The 24619-nt window shown below is 38.3% G+C and overlaps 2 protein-coding genes across 14 annotated transcripts in view; both read right to left on the reverse strand.

Moving 5' to 3' along the window:
- The window catches only part of LOC311092254 (uncharacterized protein), a 25796-nt gene extending 21274 nt beyond the window's left edge, over positions 1 to 4522 (reverse strand). The window contains exons 1-3 of one of the 5 annotated variants that reach the window (XM_084128797.1): positions 4249 to 4510; positions 3762 to 4154; positions 3038 to 3077 (exon numbers count right to left, since the gene is read on the reverse strand). In XM_084128797.1, the coding sequence (XP_083984923.1) occupies positions 3038 to 3077; positions 3762 to 3835 (114 nt within the window). In that variant the 5' untranslated portion in view covers positions 3836 to 4154; positions 4249 to 4510. Of the gene's footprint in view, positions 1 to 3037; positions 3078 to 3761; positions 4155 to 4248 lie in introns of those variants that run through there. The other 4 variants (XM_084128795.1, XM_084128798.1, XM_084128794.1 and 1 more) reach the window with 4 other exon arrangements.
- On the reverse strand, positions 4511 to 24299 carry rbm26 (RNA binding motif protein 26). 9 transcript variants are annotated; one of them, XM_084128788.1, is made up of 24 exons: positions 24102 to 24293; positions 23915 to 24009; positions 23375 to 23493; positions 22992 to 23128; positions 22278 to 22366; positions 21904 to 22157; positions 20895 to 21158; positions 20563 to 20802; positions 20189 to 20329; positions 15953 to 16087; positions 15719 to 15830; positions 13922 to 14081; positions 13666 to 13830; positions 10754 to 10873; positions 10581 to 10646; positions 10255 to 10377; positions 10092 to 10166; positions 8725 to 8892; positions 8538 to 8642; positions 7448 to 7651; positions 7276 to 7362; positions 7079 to 7192; positions 6032 to 6082; positions 4512 to 5283 (listed from the first exon to the last, which is right to left on the reverse strand). In XM_084128788.1, exons 2-24 carry the CDS (start codon positions 23971 to 23973, stop codon positions 5194 to 5196), a joined length of 3078 nt encoding a protein of 1025 aa, XP_083984914.1. In that variant the 5' UTR covers positions 23974 to 24009; positions 24102 to 24293; the 3' UTR covers positions 4512 to 5193. The 9 variants fall into 9 exon arrangements, 8 of the variants coding, with proteins under 8 accessions (XP_083984919.1, XP_083984918.1, XP_083984916.1 ...); XM_084128786.1 differs by having other exon boundaries at positions 22278 to 22369; XM_084128789.1 differs by having other exon boundaries at positions 24094 to 24276.
- Between the last annotated feature and the right edge of the window lie 320 nt (positions 24300 to 24619).

A 24619-nucleotide genomic window follows, 5' to 3' on the forward strand; every position in this document is an offset into this window, starting at 1 on the left:
ACACACATTACAAATCAAGGGTAAGTAAAATTTTAAACTGGCCATTTTTATCAATTTAGTTATTTTATCTTATGGACTATATGTAAATATTCGTTACGTGAAATACCTTTTTTAGGACAATTTGCAATTTTTATGATGCCTCTTATTTTGTGAAAAAATATGAACATTTTGCAGATTGTGCTAGGGGTATGTAAACATTTGTGCACAACTGCATATTTGCAGCACACTGCCATTCAGAGATCAATCAAAGAACTAGAGAAAAAAAGTGTCGATCTACTGCAAATGTAGCCATAATGACGACAACAGTGCAAAATCTACTCTACTGAAGAGCTTTAATAAGTTATAATAAAAATGACATCACACCAGCCAATGCATATTTAATTAAAAAAAGGGTTTTGCATGAACGCATGCGTGAATATTTACACTGACAGACTTCACTGGGGTATTTTTAACACAAGCGACGGCTGGATCTGCCCGCGGTCTCGTGTCCTGTGGCACCGAGACTCACGCACCCCTGACACCAGTATCTGGGATGATCCATTGCCCCTGGCAACACAGGGCCTATTCCCAGAAGCCCCTCTGATTTATGGAGCTAATTTTGCCATGTTGCTGGGGAATCTGGGATTTGTGGTTCAGCTGAGGGCAGTTGTCTGCATGACAAGGCCACTGTAAAGTTCAAACAGCCAAAGCTTCTGTCAGCACCTTTACCGACGCCACAGAGTGAGACAGATGGAGAGACTCTTGACAACTCACCCGGAGAGAGACGTGCGCAAAAAAAAGACAAGCAAGCGCAAAACACAACTACAGTAATCTGTCATTACTAGCGCTGTGTTGATATTCCTTATACTTCTGTAAAATTGCAATTAATTCATCTTAAATTATTTTTACCGTGGTCCCACTAGGGGGCCTCAGCAAACGCCCAGGGGTGCCTCAATAACTTCATTTTAATAATTTACTTTAAATATTTAATTTTAGTTGTACTGATCTTAATTAAATGCTAAAAAAATACTAAAAATAAGAATGCACAAATGTTAAATTGATATTGTATTTGTTTTTGTTTTTTTAATACAACAGAAGCACATGCTAACTTAAATAGGAGAGCCTTTGAATATTGTCTTGGTCATACGGGGACCTTGGAGTCAAAAACTGATGATACACATACAAATTGCAGGAGAGCTGAAAAGCTCTTGCAAAGTTAGCATTCTGTGGCATACAAAAATTCAAGTGTGGTGATCTGCAAATTCATATGATGAGAATATGCAAACCAATATACAGTGTAGTATGTAAACATCATAGATTGAACTTTTAGTCAATTTGAAAGAGCACAAATGGTAATACTTCAGTTTAGTGTCCTTGTCACATGTTACATGTACTTAACAATAACAGATCATTTTGCATAACAAGCAACTAACCCTAATCTTATAGTAGGAACATGCAGTTAATATTGCAATGTAAAAAATTATTGTAATTTTAACGGTAAAATATTGTAAAAATGCGCCATTTATATATTAGCATTTACCTTCTTGGCTTGTGGAAAAGCTGCTTGTTCACGTGATGAATCATGTGACTTTGACAACCACGAGAAAAATTTGGTGATGAGAGTGTATTACAAAGGTACAAAACCGATATTAGTACAGGTTGGTATATTAACTTTATCAGTTAATGAAATACAATTTGGTAACACATTAATAACAGTAAATTATGCATAATTACATGCAACTAACCCTCAACCAAACCCTAATCCTACCCTAACCCTATAGTAGGTACATGTAGTTAATTAATATTACTCAGTACTTAAATATATAATTACACTAACAATGACACCTTAAAATAAAAGTGTAACCTACGATTTCTTTTACTGTAAAAATGTTCCTACTGTATTTTTTTAGTACATTTCTGCCAACCACATCTGCCTGTTTTTTACTGTAATTGTATAATTACACTGTAACAAGGACACCTTTATATACACATTTAAGTACAACCGCACAAACTTTAAAGCTGAGAGTTTGCAGTGTGGCAGGAATGTTCCAGATTTTGAATGCAAATCATTTGCGATTTATTATTATATACAGAAGCCCTAGAGAGTGACATCATATCTAGTTCATTGCATTGCTGGTAGAAATTTTGAATGCTCAAAGTCCAAAATTAACACACAGAACAACATTGCAAAAATTTAAATTATTGTCATTATTTACTCACCCTCATGTCTTTCCATATAAAAACATATTCTTTTGTGCTTGTGCTTTTGTGCCTAGTGTATTTGGTACGACATGAGGACATTGGACAAAGTAACCCTTTAAAGGTTTAAGTTTACCATGTATTCTTGGTTATACTTTACTATAAGTAATTTACACTGATAAAACTAATCTAATTTAAGCATTTTAAATTTGTCAAATCAGTGATGTCATGGTTGCATATGGCAGCTAGTACTCCTGTCTACCATTCATCTTGCTTTACTGGATCATTTTACCAAAAGAAAAAATAAATTATGCATTCTTGCAAGCAGTGGCATTTGTTTTGTCTATACCGACTGCCGCCCAGTGGCATGAAACCCAGTTCAGGGAAACTCAGTCTTCCTGTTTCTCAGATATCCAAACAAGAAAATGCAGCCACATAGATTTCTCCTCAGGCCTGTATTATGATGTAGAGTTCGAGATTTAGTCTCAAACTGAGCTCTGCACGTCTGGCCGAGGGGGTTTGTTTTTTTTAAAGGATGTCGGGGATAAACACTAAATTAATCATGTTTTGGCTGAACTTGCTGGGGACTGAAATTTGCTTATAGAGGCTCGTGATCACATAAAATATTAAAGACTTCTTCTCAGCACTAGCAGAGGGTACGAGAGAGGTTGGGCAGGAGGAGGCCACCGTCACCCATCGCAGACCATAAAGACGAGCACATTTTAATGAAACAAACCAATAAATGAGACTTCAGAAATGAATGTGGGTTATATGTAAATTCACATAAGCAGGACAAGTTATGATTTTGCATACATTAAAGGGATAGTTCAGCCAAAAATGAAAATTGTCATTTACTCACCCTCAAGTTGTTCCAAACATGTATGAGTTTCTTTCTTCTGCTGAACAACACAAAAGATTATAGAAGTCAATGAATACGGTCAACTGTTCTTTAAAATATACCAACATTCATTAAATATTTTGTGTTCAACAGAAACAAGACATTTACACAGGTTTGGAACAACATGAGGGTGAGTAAATGACAATTTTTCATTTTTGGGTGAACTATCCCTTTAATTACCTAAATATACAAGATGGAGACTAACAATATAAGTCTCGATGCCATTCTAACACATCATTTACTTCACCGGTTAAGAAATAAACCCATTTATCTTACTGACACAAATTACAGATTAAAGAGTCTTTACAAATGACGAGGCCAATGTAAACGCGTTAGCTGAAGCTCTCCGACACGCTATAAACTCGTTAGCCCACGTTTTCTGTGGTAAACACATTACGTGGGTTATCCCGCCGGAAACGCATTCGCCTCATGGACTCACAGCTCACGATGAGTCCCAGTTTAAAAAATACATCACTTCATTACAGAGTAGTCAGGCTGCGGGAGTCCCTCAGATTAAATAGCTCTATTTAAGAATCGCGATTTACATCCCTCACACCGTGAAAATCTCCATAGTAACGACACACTAACTGACCCAACAAAGCTTATTAAAATGTTATATTACACTGGTATAGAGGTCAAAGGTCAACTTTTAACTAGGGGAGGAATGGGACACACACACACTCACTTTAGGCCTGTGCGTTGGTGAGAGATCAGGTCCAGGCCGTGGACGGAGGGGGGATTGGGAGAAGATTGCAGCATGAGGTCGTGTAGGAGGGGGATCGCGTCCACTTAAGGGCCCCCTTGCTGGGCCGGGGCGAGGTTTAGTTGGTGGGGTAAAGCTGAGCTTCATGGCACACTCCAAGTGCAAATCCAATTCTTCACAATTAGCTGAGTTTCCATGACAGGCACCAAGGTGGGAGAGCCACATCACCGACTGCCACAGCTCTGATTGGGTAATTCGTTCTCCACTATGCAAATGTGATGCTCGGTGGTTGTAGGGGGCGCCGGATACAAGTAACCAAGATGGTGTGATGGCATCAAGGGTCAACAAATATTGTAAAAACAGGTTTTAGTGTCCCTGTGGGAAAATAGGTGGGCAATTTTATCATAAGTTGACAATGAAATGTCCAAAAACTAGAGAGAGGCCATCAAGAACGCAACGAAATCCATACCGACATGTTATGTTTCGGTGATCCGATGTAGTTCAACCTTCATCCATAATAATTGTATTGCTATTGCATCATCACACATGGCCTAATGGGCAGAAATGCACAACAGTTACAGTTAGTCACCAAAACAGAAAAAAGATTTCAAAAGAAATGTATAATATATACAAATAATATTGCTTACCTCATTTCATGCTGTTCATGCTACATACCTGCTGGTACTGTAGTGCATGGTGAATTTAGGAAATTTGCTCTTTTTGTGAGGATTTGGGGGTGGGGGTTTGAAATGGTCTTTATTCAGCTGTTCAGATTTTTTTTTTTGTTCTCAATGCTGCTTTTGCAGCAGAGCTCTCAATATTTTTTTCTTTTTTTTGCAGCTGTTATTTTTTCTAGACCATTTCAATTCTTTATTTTTTTTACATTTCAAAATTAAACTCAAGTGATGAATTCAGCAGCAAAGAATTCATACAAACCATTAAAATTCATACATAAAATATGTACACAAAAGCTACATCCTCATCGGGCTGATTATACTAAGGAAAGCGTACAACATGTTTCATAACAATGCTTCAAAAATGCTCTGCTGTGGTCTTTGAAATTGAAACATTCTCCATATTACTTTCAAACTGTAACATTTCCAGAACTGTTCAAAAGAAATTTGGGTCAACATACTGACCGTAAAAAACTAAAAATAAGAGCAAAAGTTAATCAATGCTGACACGATACAAAACAATCGATGAGGGTGAAAAACCAAATCACTCATGAAATTTCACAACTCAGTTATTCAAATTCACAGCCTTTTGACAGATGATCTCTATGTGCTGCTCAGGTTTGATAAGTAAAATAAAAAAAGCGAATGAAATGTAAATTAGAATTTTAAAAACAACCATTTCAAAAACACAGAACTCAAGAGTGGTGCAGTGCAGCAGGACTGGACAGAAGACTTCATCTTCATCTACGCCATGAGCGCGACTCGTTATCGTCTTCCTCTTCATCATCGTCCTGCAGCAGCGAATCGTCCACCAGCGAATCCTCTGGAAACTGTAACCAATCAGAAAACACACTCAGAACCAAATGCATGCTCAATGATGAAACTTTTCCAGGAGGTCAGTCACAAATTGCTGGTCTAAGTGACGTTACATACCAAATGTTTTGTGCTTACGCCATGGGTACATTCACTCTATATGTGAGCTCTATGTAATCAGAACTGTTATTTACACTCAATGACAACGATCAAACAAGGAGTAATACGAAAATATACAGTGGCATGTGTCCAGTATTTATTAGGCAATACAAAAATGTTTACAGTTGCTAAGAAACATCACAACTTTCCAAAATAGAAAGTAATTCTAAGGTTGTGTGGTCACAGGTGTGCATGACATGTATTGGCTAATTTGGGCCTGTTTACACCTGGTCACTTCATGCATTTTCTCTGATCGGATAGCTATCCGATCGTGAGAAGACCAGGTGTAAATGCCCTCCGAAACGCTTTAGAGTGGTCTGAGATGCATTCCAGACGAAACTGGACGAGTGCAAATGCATCTGGTTGTTGAAACCACATATGTAAATTTTGCTCCTCCCAAAAATGTTAAAAAATAAACGTGAGCGTGTTTATAGGCTATATGACATGTTATAGCCAGATATGACAGCGCTGCTGTAACATGCATCAGTGCAGATGAGTAGCTGAGCATCTCTTCACCAAGCCAACGCACAAACTGCCGCAAATGAAGTCGCAGACGCTCAACACACAATCATCTTCATTAACAGAAGTGAGACTAGATGATCTTACCAGTGCTGATGCCGCTCTCTCTCCTATTGCGCTCTTTGATCTTGAAATTAGCTGATGATAAATAAAATGCAGCTCATATCTGTTGCTTTCGTTGACGTGAACTAAAATTTGCATATAGCGCGGAAATTGAAGTTCGGATTTATGACCCAAGGGACCAGGAGTAAACAGGCCCTGTGTAACAGTTGTAAATGTGGCTCATCCAATTAGAATTTAGAGTAAGAACTGTTTTATAAAAGTAGTTATCTTAGATAAAGCTGTACATGCACTGATGACTGCATTTGTAATAAATAATCTGATATTTTGGTTTGTGACTAATATGTTCCAAACAACAACAAAATTAAGATGAAGAACCTTTCAGTATGTAAAGTATTTAAGCTATTGAACAATCCAAAAATGTGTATACCGCAGAACTTTTTAACATATACAACCGTTCAAAAGTTTGGGGTTGAAACGATTTTTTCATGCTTTTTAAAGTCGTCTCTTATGCTCACTAAAGTTGGATTTATTTGATCAAAAACATTAAGGGAAAAAAAAAAAGTAATATTGTGAAGTATTTTTATAGCATAAAAATATATTTTTTATTTTAATGTGGTTGAAAATGTAATTGAAGACTGGAGTAATGATGCTGAAAATTCATAAGTGTCGCATGATCCTTCAGAAATCATTCTAAAATGCTGATTTGATACTCAAGACACATTTCTGATTATTATTATTACCAATGTTGAAAACAGTTATGCTGCTTCATACTTTGAAGAAACTGTGATGCATGCTATTTATTTGAAATTTCCGTAACATTGTAAATGTCTTTACCATCACTTTTGCTAAATTAAATGCATCCTTGATGAATACAACTATTACATTTCAAAAGATTCTTACTGACTCCAAACTTTTGAGCAGTAGTACATCAATTTTGCTTCATTTCACGCAAAAATGATTATGTTGTAATACATACAGTTAAATGACTTTCATACCTAATAAAAGAAATACAAATAGCTACAAAAAAGACTGACCAAATACACTTCAAGTGAACAGTGATGAAGGGCGTACCTCCTCATCCTCAGGTTCAGCCTCATCCAGGTCTGTTGTGTTGAGGGAAGCCGTGGGCTTGTGCCAGGCCAAACGCAGCTCCTGATTATTTAACCGAATGCCGTGGATGGCCGCCTGAGGAACAGAGTTGAAGTTTAGAGTCCACATGAAGGCGTACATGTACATGCACATATGCATGTGTGTGAATATGTTAGTACCTGTTCAGCCTCTGCGCGGCTTTTGTACGTAATGATGGCACTAAGACTAGAATCCTCCATCTGGCAATCTTCAATCTCCCCATATTGCTGGAGGTTAGTGGGAAAAGTGGTTATGAGTATGAGACATCTCTCATAAGCAGTGTGATGCAATGTGCCCTTTAAAGATACTCACTGCGAAGTGCGGCAGCAGGTCCACTCGATCTGCCTCAGTGAAACCGCTGATCTCTAAAGCTTTGGGTCGATGATCCACCACAGCGTGATTTGGAGCTCCTCTCCCGCGCCCTCGAATACCTCGGCCGCGGCTCCTCATGGACCCCCGACCCCTGGAGTGGGCCCCCCTCCCACGTCCTGAGGTCAAAAGCCCCCTTTTGGCAGCCTGAATATAAAGAGCAGATCTAATACAAGCTTACAGAGTTTAAGTAGCACTGTACTGCCACCCGGTGGAAGGTCTGAGAATGAGTATAAGAAATAAACCAAAACCAGGAAGTGTTCTTTGCCAGATTTGTTTACAACCTAAATCACAATTTGAATAAAAGTTTTTTTTCTCATGCTACTAGCTACACACTGCAAAGTTTATGGATTGACATGCATATATAAATGTAAAATTGAATTTGAAAATGCCATGCGTTGTCAGTGATAACCATTGCAATGAGACAAAAAAAAATATATATATATTTTGTTTTTAGATACTACAAGTCAAAATATATATATATATATATATATATATATATATATATATATATATATATATATATGTGAATTAAGTTTTGCAATCTAATAAACCTGCTACTTGTTCTATGTAATGTGTGATGTGCTTATTTGCTCTTCAGGGGTTTCTTTGTCCATTAAAGAATTTTCTTTGTTATTGCAACAACCACCACTTTTTGTAGAAAAATTGCACTTTTTTTCTATACTGGTACAGTGGTGCCCTCAAGTAAATATGACTTAAATTGTTCCTTTAGTCTTCATTTCGTAAAAAAAAATGCAGTAAGTGGTGACTTAAGTCTAGATTCATTTTTAACTGTGTTGATTTTGCAGTAAAGAATTATATTCTATGTAACAATCCAGACCATGTCTTTTTTTCATGAGGAGCAAAAAAGTAATACCTTTTTAAATGTTTTGAGAGCAAATGCAAAAGTATCAAGATATACATTTAATATTATCTTGGAAAAATCTACAGAGACATACATTTTAGCTATAAATACAAGAAATAAATAAAAAAGTGAGGTGAAGAATGGAGTTTTTGTCTCCTTGTGAAATACCTCTAACTGCAGCTGAGTGTATTTGATCTTGAGTTCGGCAGTATCCTCTCCTGCCTGTACTTTCTTATAAAGGTCCAACTCTGTGTCCAGGAGCTCCTTCTGGGCCTGCAAACGACATGCATCAGGATATACATGTGCAGGATAATTCATGTCTTGATTATCATGTTTTGTTAGAGTGTGTGTGTACCTGGGCTTTGCTCTTGAGCGTGGTCTTCAGGACATGAGCACTGGACAGTCCTTTTATCTCCTCCTGGAGTTTGGTGATGCTGTTGGTGAGGGTGGTGAGGGTCTGCATGATCAGAGCTTTATCCTCCACCTTCATGGACTTGTTCTTCTCTAGCTTAGATATCAGCAGCTGAAAATGACACACACAAGTCTCAGTCAAAGTTATTAATGCCAAACCCCAGCCAAAAAAAAGACGAAACACAGCACGCTGTTAAAAATGGAGAACATTAAAGTAAGTGATTACACGTTTATGTATAGTGTTATCTGCCGCGTAAGCCAAAAAACAAAAACAAAGACGATGTGACCGTTTACTCAGCGAGATTACTCTGGCGTCGAGTAATGATGCTCATTAAATATGCCCTTGTATCCAAGTTGCACCAATCACATCGGGTTATCTGATATAGGCGGGCCAGAGGCGAGATGACGACAGCGCTGTGACGTCGAAGTCATTAGTAAACATTGCAAGATAGCTTTGGATGAACACCAGTTGTTTGAAATGGCTTTGGCCGCTACAATGAACGAGTTAGACTTGGCTTTTTATCTAAAACAGGAACAGAAGACGGCGCTCGAATCGTTCCTTTGCAAGAAGGGCGTTTTTGCTGTTTTGCCGACCGTATACGGCAAGAGTCTAATCTACCAGTTAGCTCCGCTGGTAGCTAAGCGTATGGGGCTTGTTGTGATTGGTCGTATTGTTATCCAATTGCGTGCAGTGAGATTTTCAAATGCATGCTTGGTGCCGCCCCTCGAGCTGGCCGATTTTCATTAGTCGATGCCAGACCATTAATCTTTCAGATTTAGGTCTGGATTTCCAGGCTAGCTGTTCACACTGTCATGAGATAAAACAGATCTGAATCACATGCGAGCGAATCTGATTTGGGCCACATTTGCCTGCAGTCTGAACGTAGCCTTGCATTGGTTTGAATCAAAACACAGTAAAAACAGTAATATTGTGAAATATTGCCATTTAGGGTAAGGGTTAACTTTTCTATTTGAATATATTTTAAAATGAAAAATATATTCAGTGAAGGTTCAGTGTCACATGAACCTTCAGAAATCATTCTAATATTCTGATTTGCTGCTCAAAGTTAACATTTCTGATTATTATCAATGTTGAATTGAAAACAGTTGTGATGCTTCCTTTTCGATGAATAAAAAGTTCAATTTTGATCAATTTAATGTGTACATGCTGAATAAAAAATACTTTTTAACTTCTTCAAAATCATTAAAACAGAGCTGTTCAACTCAGAAAAGAAAAAAATATTTGGTTGCTGTCACTAATTAATATAACATATGCACAACAAGACAAAAGGGGAACAATTAATGACGCACCTTCTGAGTCTGAATGTGCTTCTCCAAAATCTCCTGTTTCTTTTTTCTGACGTCCTGCTGAAGCTTCAGCGCCTCCTGGTGGAGAACAACAGAACCAGAGTTCACAAACACTGCCAAAACAAGCATACAAAAGCAAGCTACTAACAAGCACAATTACACAAACCTGTTTTCTTTTCAGGGCATCTTCAGTGCTGACCCTAGTCCCAAATGGCACCCCCTTCTGGCCAGCTTTCAGTGCATCTGGGTTATAAACAGTCTTAGTCAGGCCATGTGATGTGGAAATGACCTGTAAAGAAATAAAATAAAATAAAAACCTTTACATTACATATAAACAATTAGAAGTTTCTCAAAAGAAGCCAGTGGTTCACAATATGAAATGAACAGTCAGAACATATTCTACACAAACATGTCAAAGTAAGCTGAAATGTGGACTAGACTTTATAATAACAGTACAAAGCCTGGCTGGGGAAAAACTAGACGAAAACAAACCTTTCCTCCAACGCCAGCTGGTTTAGCGAAGCCAAGACGTTCCTTCACTGAAGCTTTGGTTGTATTCTGCAGAGAACAGAAAAACAGACATGCTGAGATCTGAGACAACGTGGAAGACAAAGCGAATCAACAACATTACAGCCTGACAAATCCACATGAACAAACACAATCACCTGTGGAGGGACGTTGGGACCCTGTGAGGGCTCAAGGTGAGCTGTGGGTAGGGGTCCGAGCCGGTCTTTCACTGACTGTTTCAGTGTGGTCCCTGCAGGCTCCTGGTGAGACTGTACGCTCTACAAACAACAAACATGGCTTCTATGATCAGATTTTGCAGCTGCAACCATCTGCTATTAAAAGCACCACTGCTGAGTGTATTGGGCAAACATCATGCCCAGCACATTAAGATCATGTGACAATATTGTAAGAATTTGCCCTAAAAAGCAAAAGGGGTGTGTACTGCAAACAGTATAAAAGTTTTTTTGTGTTGTGGAAAGAGGTATTAATGCATGCATCATTGGTTGTAATTAATGGCCCATTAATATATAGCTAAGGACGATTACTAAGTGAACTGTTCGTTATAGTGTTTAATTAGTTTAATTTTTATTCATGATGTGTTTAACAAATTCTTAAATTCTAAAACATTCTATAATAGGATTACAAAAAAAAAGGTTTTAAAATTTTCAAGTGATTTTAGTTTATGTAAAATAAATATGAATTGTATTGACGTGATTGCATGTATTGTGCATGTGTTATTTTATTTTTTATATATTATATATATATATACAGTGAGGAAAATAAGTATTTGAACACCCTGCTATTTTGCAAGTTCTCCCACTTGGAAATCATGGAGGGGTCTGAAATTGTCATCGTAGGTGCATGTCCACTGTGAGAGACATAATCAAAAAAAAAATATCCAGAAATCACAATATATGATTTTTTTAACTATCTATTTGTATGATACAGCTGCAAATAAGTATTTGAACACCTGTCTATCAGCTAGAATTCTGACCCTCAAAGACCTGTTAGTCTGCCTTTAAAATGTCCACCTCCACTCCATTTATTATCCTAAATTAGATGCACCTGTTTGAGGTCGTTAGCTGCATAAAGACACCTGTCCACCCCATACAATCAGTAAGAATCCAACTACTAACATGGCCAAGACCAAAGAGCTGTCCAAAGACACTAGAGACAAAATTGTACACCTCCACAAGGCTGGAAAGGGCTACGGGGAAATTGCCAAGCAGCTTGGTGAAAAAAGGTCCACTGTTGGAGCAATCATTAGAAAATGGAAGAAGCTAAACATGACTGTCAATCTCCCTCGGACTGGGGCTCCATGCAAGATCTCACCTCGTGGGGTCTCAATGATCCTAAGAAAGGTGAGAAATCAGCCCAGAACTACACGGGAGGAGCTGGTCAATGACCTGAAAAGAGCTGGGACCACCGTTTCCAAGGTTACTGTTGGTAATACACTAAGACGTCATGGTTTGAAATCATGCATGGCACGGAAGGTTCCCCTGCTTAAACCAGCACATGTCAAGGCCCGTCTTAAGTTTGCCAATGACCATTTGGATGATCCAGAGGAGTCATGGGAGAAAGTCATGTGGTCAGATGAGACCAAAATAGAACTTTTTGGTCATAATTCCACTAAACGTGTTTGGAGGAAGAAGAATGATGAGTACCATCCCAAGAACACCATCCCTACTGTGAAGCATGGGGGTGGTAGCATCATGCTTTGGGGGTGTTTTTCTGCACATGGGACAGGGCGACTGCACTGTATTAAGGAGAGGATGACCAGGGCCATGTATTGCGAGATTTTGGGGAACAACCTCCTTCCCTCAGTTAGAGCATTGAAGATGGGTCGAGGCTGGGTCTTCCAACATGACAATGACCCGAAGCACACAGCCAGGATAACCAAGGAGTGGCTCTGTAAGAAGCATATCAAGGTTCTGGCGTGGCCTAGCCAGTCTCCAGACCTAAACCCAATAGAGAATCTTTGGAGGGAGCTCAAACTCTGTGTTTCTCAGCGACAGCCCAGAAACCTGACTGATCTAGAGAAGAACTGTGTGGAGGAGTGGGCCAAAATCCCTCCTGCAGTGTGTGCAAACCTGGTGAAAAACTACAGGAAACGTTTGACCTCTGTAATTGCAAACAAAGGCTACTGTACCAAATATTAACATTGATTTTGGCGTTCAAATACTTATTTGCAGCTGTATCATACAAATAAATAGTTAAAAAATCATACATTGTGATTTCTGGATTTTTTTTTTTTAGATGATGTCTCTCACAGTGGACATGCACCTACGATGACAATTTCAGACCCCTCCATGATTTCTAAGTGGGAGAACTTGCAAAATAGCAGGGTGTTCAAATACTTATTTTCCTCACTGTATATATATATATATATAGTGAGGAAAATAAGTATTTGAACACCCTGCTATTTTGCAAGTTCTCCCACTTAGAAATAAATATATATATATATATATATATATATATATATATATATATATATATATGTATATGTATATGTATATGTATATGTATATGTATATGTATATATATATATATATATATATATATATATATATATATATATATATAACACATACATACATACATACAAGATGACCAGATCAAGTTTTTTGTGCCCAAGATCCAATCAGAGCACTGGTCTATATAAATGACTGGAATAAATTACATTTTAAAATATTACAACAGAAACCAGTTCATTTAAATTGTAACAATATTTCACGGTATTACTGTTTTTACTGTATTTTTGATCAAATAAATGCAGCCTACTTTCAAAAACCTTAATGTCTTAACCTTTTGACAGGTACTGTATGTGTGTTTATTTTATTGTATTTATTTATACGCGTGTGTGTGTGTGCGCGTGCGCACGTGTGTTTGTTACTAAATCAATTTGTGATAAATATATGTTAGTTAGTACCATCTTTAAATCAAATTCTGATTAAATATATATTTATATTTTTAGTGGCACTGGTCACTAATCAACCCCATATTGCTCGACAGCTAGTTCTAGAAGTTCAATTACACCAAGTCATAGTATGTTTACTGGAGGTTTTCATACCGGATGTGGCGTGGTGTGCATGTGTTCCACTGTGTCCTCTCTGTGCCAGTGTACTCTGATGAAGCGGTTGTTGAGTACCGCCTCTGTGCTCTGCATGGCCCGCTTGGCTTCTTCAGGGGAGGCAAACTGGATCAGCGCCCCTTCTGGGTCATTATTATACGCCACCTGAAACAGAGGAGATATGCCTAATAAGCCTGTACCATCAACATATCACAACTGTTGATTTCTAACCACAGGCTGATCTGATCTACAGTACCTGGAGATTGACTATGGTTCCAAACTTGCTGAAGTGCTCATTAAGTTTGCTGATGTTGTTGAGCTCATGAGGAATCTGACGGATGGACAGTTTGGTGTTTATTACAGAGTAGGGCACTTTTCTTTGAAAGCCGTGGTGGTTGGGTTTGTTGAAGTTTGGTCTGAGGAGTAAAAGGGACACGTCTCAAAATATATACACAAGGTCAAAAAACAAAAATAAAAAAATGAAACAGTCTGAAGAGATGCAACAAATGTACAATGCACCAAAAAAAAAATCATGATTATTTTATTTGGGTGCATAAACTTGAGATTTGGACTGAAGCATTTTTTGCAGAGAGAGTTTTTATAAATACACTGTAAATTTCCAGCAACATATGCAATTAAGAGGCTACAGAGCAGTGTTAATTTCGTTAACGAAAACTATGACGAAAAATGTTCGTTGACGACCTTTTTTCCCCCGACTAAGACAAGACGATGAGAGACGACACCCACGTCATTAAACGATAACTGTGACTATATCAACACATGCAATATCGTTGACGAAAAAAGACGAGACTGAAATGTGTTTAAACATTTTTAAAAACCAAAACCACTTGTTTGTGTCAAATAAAGGAGACAACACATTGACTGTTTTTTTTTACGAGCGTTCATACTTACGGTTGCCAGATTTGAATAATTATACCCCCAGTCAGAGCTTTTCTGTTAAAAGAACACGTTTTCTACCCGGTCTTTTCAATAGTATCTGGCAACCATGCGCGCGCGCTCTCGACACTGCTGAAGAAGCGCGGATGATATGAAAACACAGACAAGTAAGCTGGAGTTTAGCGATCTTCATTTGAGATTTTCTACTTAAATTAAAGTGTCTTTCAGTCGTTCTGTGTTCTGCCACGAGCCGTTTGCGCTATCTGTGCTACGTTCTGCGATCAAAATATAGGCTGATATCCAGCAGTGTTTTTAATGTTGATCATATACGAGCAAGAATGCAGTGTTTTCTGAATATGCACACGATTTCAAATGAGACATTGATTTTATACAACAGTTCAACAAACAGAAGGGTAACATTAAACGATTTACTACATTTAAAACAGTATTGTCAGTAGGCTTATTGCTCTATTTTGCAACGAAAGCCATAGCAGAACTGCAGCACACAGCGGTGATTCATGAACGATTCTGTGGCTTAGAATGAATCGTGAGATTCAATGACCCATTCATAAAAATAATGTTGTCCCTTAATGGAAAAAGTGTGACTGCAGTCTAAGTGGAAGAGAGGGGGTACCAGGGGGTAGGGCACTCTAAAAACCACTGAACTAAGGAAAAGGGGTATGTAGAATTGCACAAGTGCTACTCCTAAAGAGTGCAATGTCAATACAGCCTGTTACCTTAATTTACATTTCTTAACTGAATTGGCCTAGAGATAAAAAATTTAGGACATTTTTTGTTTAAAGACTACATATAAATAGCTACCAAAATTAATGTAGGTAACTGCAGTTTGACCAAAAGTTGACAAAAAACACAATGACTTTTCGTCAACTAAAACTAGACTAAAACTATGAAAGACAAAATGACTAAAATGTGACTAAGACCAATAAGTATTTTCGTCTCAAGATGAAAACTAAGACTAAATCAAAAATGGCTGCCAAAATTAACACTGCTACAGAGGTAACATATTGGTACATTTAATTAAATAAATGCACCAATCATGGACTGATATTTACATTTTGAAACAAAAAAAGTGCATCTTAGTTTTATGCTAAATCGTTAATTGTTTATGTAGATAATGTTTATAACAACAACTTACTTGTCAAACCAGGGTTTCTTAGCAAGAATTGCTCCATCATGCGGTCCTGCTCCTCTCTTCCTGGAGTCTGATTCTAAAACTATCCGAGTGCTGTTGTTGTTTGACATTTTCTCTGAAAGAATTACACACACACACACACACAAAGAGGGAAGTTAAAAGATAAGAAAATCTAATAGGAAGTGTATTATATTCATGAATAGGGGGTTAAGCTGAGAGGCCAGTGCTCACGGTTACCTCTGTGGGGCAGATCCACCTCACCCATGGTCAGACCAATCAGATTGGGCCGCTGAGCGTTGACTCGGTGTCTGTACATGGGCCGCGAGGTCATGCTTGGGGCTTCAGGATTATACACATCTGGCTCAAATGAGTCTACAGTTCAATAACAACAAAAACAGTTATAATTTAAAAAAAAACAATCATCAGCAATCAAAAACAATCATCAGCATTGTCATAACGTGTCCCGTGGAGATCAAGGGGAGGTGGTAGATAGGCTCAGGACTCAGACATCATCCAAAGAAGATTTTTTATTAAATGCCAGTGGAGAAGTAGGAGTGAATAGATTCACAATGATGTGTCAAAGAACAAAAATTACAAAAAAAACCCCCAAAATAAATATACACTTGACTGTATATTTGCAAACTTTGATGTATCAACAAACAAAGAAAAACAAATTGCTACAGGCAGCAAAATCTTCATGAATACATTCAGCAATATGACCCCATCTTTTCCTCCCAAGGTTCAGTTTAGACTGTCTTATACAGCCTAGAGCAGGCTCATTACACTCAAGACCGTACCAACTGCAGGGGCATCAATACTAAAAACCTTTGTAGCCTAACCATATGACCATTTAACTTAAAAAAATGTAATAATTAAAATAAACTCATTCAGTAACTTAAACTAAATGTAAACACCATAAGACATTTCTCCATGCCTACATTACCAAAGGTTAAGTTCCCTTCCCCATTAATAGAAATGGTTTAACCCAACACAAGAAAAAGGGAAGCTGTGTTCCCGCCCCTTCCTTTGAGGAGTCACAGGAACAGGAAATGGTGAGTAGACAGCATGCGGGGTCACTGTTTGCAATATGGGGATAAATACAGATTTGAAATAATAAATAACAAAAATGCGTAACTACAACTTGTCTCTGTGTGGTTAATGAGAACAAACAAAGGAAAACTATAGTAGACATAACATGTTGTGATGACCGCTGATATGTGCACCTATCTGCAACCAACTCAAACAGCATGTCTTAAACTTATTATAAATGAATGTTATAGAATAATGAACTGCACCATAGTCAAAAGAAACACAAAGCCATAAATAACAAATATAAAGAAACATAAGCCCATAAACAGTTTGTAAAGACTTCGGCAGTGATGACGTCATCTTAGCACCCGTCATCACAAGCATCTTTATTTATTTAGTATGTAAACTACCATTAAAGACTATGGATATGCGAAGACGGTTCACTCCTATAACTTGTGAATGGGAGAAACTGCAACATGCAATATGGAGGGATATGTCCCGCCTTCTACATAAAAGAACAGATCTCTGATAGGTAAAGTTATTGCGTCACTGCAGCTGCCGTTAAAAGCTCCGGTTCCCAAAGAAACCTGAAACTTGTGCTTAGGACTGCACTAGCTGGTCTAGCCTGAAAAATAAGCCTTTTTGGCACTATTTTAGCATAAAAACAACATTTATGGGACAGCTCATGTACGACTTTGTTGCTGATTTGAAATATGTTATTTAATTGTGAGTTCAGCAAGCAGTTTTTGAGATTTCAGATTCCCACATTCAAATAGGACTTGTTCTTGGATGCTTGAAATAGGTAAATACGGCCGCCGAGTGAACAGACTGTCCTTGAAAGGGACTTGACTACCATTCAAAAGTTTGATGTCAGTACGTTTTTTTTTTTTTTTTGAATGAATAGATTTTTATTCAGCAATTATGTTACAAAAGATTTCTATTTTAAATAAATGCTGCTCTTTTAAAGGAGACATATCATGCTTTTAAATGGTTCCTTTTTACATACAAATCATACATTTGTAGTCTATATAAAGCGGAACTGCAATGCTTGGGTCTGAATTCCTCATTATTATAGCTCCACAGGCCCCTTTTCTACCCCTTTTCTGATGTGTGTCTGAGAGCAACTCGTTTTGGTGCGGTCTCTTTAAATACAATTGAGACACTTCATACCCCGCCCACATTCGGTTCAACTCCACCCCGTTCGGCCATTTTTGTAGTCTGATAGCAGAGATACGATTATCTAGCGGCACAGAAACTTTTTATTCACACGTTATTAACAAAATGTCAACAACAGAAGACTTGTCCAGCCAGCCTTACATGTTCGAGCCAGAGTCGGAGCCGGAGCGAGATGAAAATGAAGAAGGTCTCTGCTCGTTCTTTCAGTTAAACATGCGCCACAAGCGCGGCAGTTCATCTACATTAGACGGTGTAATGAAGCGTGTGAGTTACTACATCCAACAACCGAACATCTTAACTTACCCTCTCGTAACTTCTGCATCCTTTAGCTTGGACTACAAAATTGCAGCGTGAAATAAAAATGGCGGATTGCTCGAAGTGTTGGGCCGGAAGTCAATGTCCTTATTTGGCAGTTCCGCTGCAAATACTGTGACGTAATAGTTCAAAAAACGTCATAGATAACAGAAAAATCGGAACAGGTTGAAAAATATGACCAAAACAGAATATAAAGATATCAACGAAGCACCTGAAGAGAATAATTTCATCTTTTCTGTACTTCTAAACACTCCAAATATACAACAAAATGCATTTAAGGGCTAAAAAAGTGCATTTAGCATGATATGTCCCCTTTAAACCTTCTGTTCATCGAAAAATGTATGATGGTTTTCACAAAAAATATTATGCAGCACATTGGTTTTAAGCATTGATATTATAAGAAGAAACCAACAAGAGCACCTAAAGGGACAGGGTGGTGGCAAAAAAAATTTTTTTTAAATCTTTTGCGTTCCCCCGAAAAACTTTGCGTTCCCTCGCAAAACCTGTTGTGAGCTCGGACAAGTGTTTCCGAGCTCCGTATGTTAACAATGGAGCGGTTCATAGCATTTTAACTTAACTCAAATTAAAAGACATGCGGTCAGTGCTTAGTTCAAGGAGTTCAGTAAAGTTGGCAATATATTCACAGAGATTCGAACTTCCCGGATCAATAACTCGTGAGCTAAACGCTGTAAAAACACTAATGACACCTATTTGCAATCATAGTAACGTAGACAACGAGCTACAACCCAATTTTCCTCAAAACGAGCTTTATAATATAAATTGGTCTCTGATCAGGCGGCTGAGAGACAAGTCCAAAGGGATCGTCTGCAAAGTGCAAACCCGAGTCCCTTGCCGCCACCTATTGCTGTAATAATGTAACCTGCACTGACTGACAACCTGTCTAAATGCACGAGCAGTGCTGATACTAGTGAAATATCAGCAGTTTTAGAAAGCCTCGTCCAGTCAGATTCGAGGATCGGAACTAACTGTTATACATATGACAATAGACCAACAAGCTTATTGTCAGTTTTATGTTCTGTTATGTGGACCCTTATTTTGACATTCTGTTTGTTTACTTTAGTTCCTGTTTCGGTTTCATTGGTTACTGATTATGTCCTTGTTTGATTCTATAGTTGTGTATTAGTTTCACATGTCTACTTTACTTTTCTTTGTTCTAACCCTGTTTATATAGACCTGTGTTTCAGTTGTTTGTGGTCAGTTCTCGTTTATGCATTGTGTGGTTTGCGTTATTCTCCTGCACGTTCATTCAGTGTTTGGATTATTAGTAAAGCCTGTTTTGTTTTTGAATCTCCGTCTTCAGGCCTGCTGACCACAATCTAACACTTATTTATAAAGTTAAAAAAAAAACTTTAATCAATAGATCGTTATCAAGAGAGACGTAATCAATATAATTTATTTTGAAATGAAGGCCGGCTGGCTATATGTTATTTCTGAGATATTCCACAGCGTTGAAGTGTGTTTTTCCTCATCCATTTGTCCATCAACTTATAGCATTAATCAAGGTTTCTTTCACCAAAACCAGTCATAATTGACATATATCCTCAAATGGGCAACCCGGTCTCACCCCAAAACGTCACGTACTGACGGGTCTTGACCAAACGGCAACATACGACGAAAAGGGTACCCCTAAAACGTCCATATGAGACGAAGACATAAGCGCACCAGCAGCGCTTCCTAGCGGTACCCTAACGCATACCTAAACCTACCCATAACCCGAATCGTCACATATGGACGTTTTAGGGGTACCCTTTTCGTCGTATGTTGCCGTTTGGTCAAGACCCGTCAGTACGTGACGTTTTGGGGTGAGACTGTGTTAAAATGGGTCAGTTAATATAAGTTCAGGCTCAAGATATGACAGTCTACATAAACACCTTCAGAGTCAAGCAATCACTGTATTACTGTATTAGACATGACACATCTATGAGCACTAACCTGAAGTGAACAGGGGTGGTGGAGGCTGTGTGATTGGAGGCCGGATCCCTGACGTGACTATAGTCGGCACAGAGCTGGTCATGGAGTTCGGAGGAGCGTCCATACCAGAGGGCTGCAGGGCCGGAAGAGGAGGAGGAGGACCTGAGAAAGAGGAACAGAACATTTATAAAAGACATTCAACAAATAAAGGGACCTATTATGCCCTTTTTCAAAGTCTTTATTTTGTTTTAGAGGTCTACTAGAATAGGTAGAATAGGACCATACAATGCAATATTAGGTGCATTAGAAAGCTAATTTAATGCATTGAAATAACTTATAATGCTACTTGAACTGTGTATAATGGCTTCAAGTAAAGTGTTACTATAGTGTCACACCTGCTACAGGCGGTAGGCTGGGAGGCATGGCGCCCGGTGGAGGCACAGGTGGCCTGAGGTTCACTGGTGGAGTCAGGAGTGAGTGAGGGGGCGGCAGACCCGGAGGAGGTGGGCCATCCACTCCAGGAAGAGGCGGAGGTTGGAAAGGTAGTATGCTGGGAAGATTAACATCCTCCACCACCACTGGATCACTTCCATGATCGAAAGGACACATGTCTCCTCGCATACAGAAGCCTTTCTCTGTCAAGACAACCAAATCAGGATGTTACTGACATAAGAAAGATGGTTAGTCTGAACACTGTTCACCGATTAGGGTGTTCAAAATTCTATACCATCATAGTCACGACAGCGTTTCCTTGGTGGGCCGCCTCTGCTGAACGGCGTGTGGTCCTGTGGGAATTCTGACCAGCTCTCAGTGGTGTTGTTCCCATGGTGTGTGGGGGCGATGACGGTGATGGTGCTACTGAGGGTGGGCACTGGGAAATGAGCAGAGGAGGTCCCGGGTGTGAGAGGTGTGGCGGTGTAGCCATCGGTGGTCGGACCCTCCTGACGTTCAGGGCGGCTGTGGTCGTATTTTGCCTTTACAGAATCTCGCTCTAGAAAGGCAAGAAGAGTGTAAAAAAAAAAAAAGCACTGTAAATGGTGCTGTAGTGTGAGATTTGTATGCAAGTACTGTACAGTTTAAAAGGAGTCAGTTTTTAGTAATAAATGAATACTTTTATACAGCAAGGATGCTTTAAATTGATCAAAAGTGACAGTTAAGACTTTTATTATGTTAGAAAAGATTTCGATTTCAAATAAATGCTGTTCTTTTGAACTTTCTATTCAAAGAATCCTGGAAAAAGTTTTCACAAAAATATGAAACAGCACAACTGTTTTCAACATTGATAAGGAGAAATGATTCTTAAGCATCAAATCATCATATTAGAAGGATTTTAAAGGATCATGTGACACTGAAGACTGGAGTAATGATGCTGAAAATTCAGCTTTGTCATCACAGGAAAATAGTACATTTTAAAATATATTCCAATAGAAAACAATGATTTTTAAATTGTAATATTTCACAATATGTGTTTTTAATCTAATAAATGCATCCTTGGTGAACATAAGAATCTTCTTTCAAAAACATTTTTGCAATATTTTTACTTAACACTTCAACAAAAATGACTGGTTTTAGTTTTTTTGATTTAAGTAAAAATATTTCATGCAGTCTATATAAATACGAGTCACAAAATATAATGCTGTTTAAAATAGTTTTAGATGGCACTATTTCATATCAAGTGCACACATACAAATTCAAATGACAATAAATATCACCACCAAAGTAAAGTGCCGTCACACCTCTGCTTCTGCTCCTAGTGCGAGTCCGTGAGCGAGTTCTCGATCTGCTGCGGTCCCGGTCTCTGTCCCGATCTCTTTCTCGGTCTCGGTCGCGAGTGCGGTCCTTACTCCAGCTGCGACTACGACTCCGAGTGAAACTGCGACTGCGTTCTCTTCTGCGGTTGTAGCGTTCTCGGTACGAGTCTCTTCTGGGTGGGTTACGGTCATACTCTCGTTTCCTGGTGCGGTCATCTTTCTTGCGTTCATCTATTCTCCTGTACATTCATTTAAAATAGAACAGAAAATACAGATGAGGTTAATAAACAAGGCAGCTTAATATATGTGCGCGTGTTAGGCATTTTGGGAAAGTTAAATGTGTATAATGTTAGTCTCACCTGCTGTCTCGGCTATACCTGGAGCTAGACGGAGGACTGTGGTTTATTCTCCGGGTGAATTTCTTTTCTCGATCCTCATCTCGGCCGAGCTGCTTGTAAAATAATCAAAACCATCAAACACAATAGAAAACAGACATCTAAGGTAAAATTTCACAATAAAACTTTAAAAGTTTGGGGTTGGTAAGATTTTTTTATGTTTTTGAAAGTTGTTGTCTTGTGCTCACCCATTTATTTGATCAAAAATACAGTAAAAACAGTAAAACTGTGAAATATCATTAATAATTGCTTTCTATTTGAATACATTTTAAAATGTAATTTATTCCTGTGATCAAAGCTGAATTTTCAGCATCATTGCTACAGTCTTCAGTGTCACATGATCCTTCAGAAATCATTCTAATATGATGATTTGCTGCTCAAGAAACACTTTCTGATTATCATCAATGTTGAAACCATTTGTGCTGCTTCATATTTTTGTGGAAACCGTGATACATTTTTCAGGATTCTTCGATTATTAAAAAGTTCAGAACAGCATTTATTTGAAAGAGACATTTTTTTGTAACATTCTAGATGTCTTTACTGTCACTTCTGATCAATTTGAAGCATCCTTACTGAATAAAAGTATTTCTTTCTTTATAAAGAAAAAACAAATCTTACTGACCCTAAACTTTTGACTGGTAGTGTTTCATCATTGAAGGACTGTTTTTTTTTTTTTACCTCCTCTCTCTTTGATTCATCTTTCTCAGTGCGCTGGTGAGGTTCGGTTCTGCTTGTGGAAGTCAGTTGCTCTGGTTGAGGTAGGTAACTCTTTGCATTCACAGCTTCAAAAAGTTTATCCACAAATAGCTGTGTCTCTGAAAACAAAATCAAACGTACGTTAATGACATCAAGGGTTCGGTTCTGACAATGCAGCAATATAAACACAGAAATAAGTGGCATGGAAGTGAAGCAGCTGTCAGCCGAATATCATCAAAGTAACTTCAGAAAATTATTAACAACAGCCACCTTGACATGATCCTACTAGTTAGGGTTCTTCCCCTGGTTTTAGCAAAAGCCACTTAGGGAACTGCACATCTTCAGAACATTATATTGGATTGTACCTTTCTGAAGGAATACATCCAACTGGTCAATGCATAGTGCTTTCAACTCCTTCTCAGATTTGTCTTTCTTCACCAAGGCAACCACATATTTCGCAAGAGCAGAAGGGTCAGCATCACATCTGCGGGACAGATACATATACTTCAGTTAGAAGATTACACTTAAATGATCTTCAGCTGCACATAAAGAGTGCAAAATGCAGTTCTGTCCTTAATATGACATCCTACGATATCTTTACAGCAAATGTAAATAATCTGTACAATAGACTCAACTACCAACTGCTAGTAACTCATAACTAAGAAAACCAGATTCAAGCATTTAGCATTCAAGCATATAGTTAATGCTACTATATTGTTGTACTAACTGCAATACAACTTCAAAATTAATATACAAAAAGAGAGTTAAATCAATGCATGAGTCAATGCATTTGTCAGTTATAGTCGCATAAAACTGAACCCACTGACATTCAGGAAGATTTCAGTCAAAATAATTATGCAGCATCAATGTGCGAGGCTCATTTTAATGCACAGTACATCACTTACATGGGTTCAAGAGTCTTCGAGAGCCATGTCTTCAAGGCATCGAGGTTTTCAATGATCATTTTTCAGGGGAGGGCTGTTTTTCTGCAGCTGTGCCCCTGTGAGAGTGGTCAACAACAGTGAGTTTGTAGTCTAGTCAGGATATAGTAATGTGTTTGTACTGTCAGGCCTCATGCACTCACTCACTCACCGCCCTCATAAACTCCGGCTGGAATATCACATCTAATTGTACAGCAGTCAGGGAAGACAGCCGGTAACTGAGAGCTTAGATACGGTGTTTAATTTAAGAGTTGGTTGTGGTTGGTTTCTCTGCCGATGTGAACGAACTGTCCGCCACACTTTCTGCTTTCTTACTTTCGAGAAATGGCGACTGTTTACTCTCGCGGGCAGATCTCGCGAGAGCACGCCGCCGCACACGGTCACTGCCAGAGAGTTTCTTAAAGGTGCAGGCAGTACCAAATCAGATTTGCTACACTGAATGGAAATATGTTTCTTTAAAAAAGATCTCAACTTTTGTGTTATTTGAATTTATTTTATACATTTTACCCAGCATGGCATGCGACCATTAACCGACATCAGACAACCGTGAACTTAATTTTATTATTATAATATTTATTAGTATTATCTAACTTTTATTATTGACCTAACTTATTAGCTAAAATATCAGGGGATACTTAAATTAGAGCAGTAGGATTTCTTTCGAAAGGA

The sequence above is a fragment of the Abramis brama genome (assembly GCF_963993115.1).
Source record: "Abramis brama genome assembly, chromosome: 11".
In the NCBI taxonomy this organism is placed as follows: domain Eukaryota; kingdom Metazoa; phylum Chordata; class Actinopteri; order Cypriniformes; family Leuciscidae; genus Abramis; species Abramis brama.

Excerpts from the sequence above, each read along its gene's own strand:
- rbm26 (XM_084128786.1), bottom strand. The coding sequence starts at position 23,973 with ATGATCATTGAAAACCTCGATGCCTTGAAGACATGGCTCTCGAAGACT. Across the intron at positions 7,363-7,447 it reads ACCTGCTGCCGCACTTCGCA|CAATATGGGGAGATTGAAGA; the intron begins GTGAGTATCTTT and ends ACTAACCTCCAG. Across the intron at positions 5,284-6,031 it reads AGAGAGCGGCATCAGCACTG|TTTCCAGAGGATTCGCTGGT; the intron begins GTAAGATCATCT and ends GATTGGTTACAG.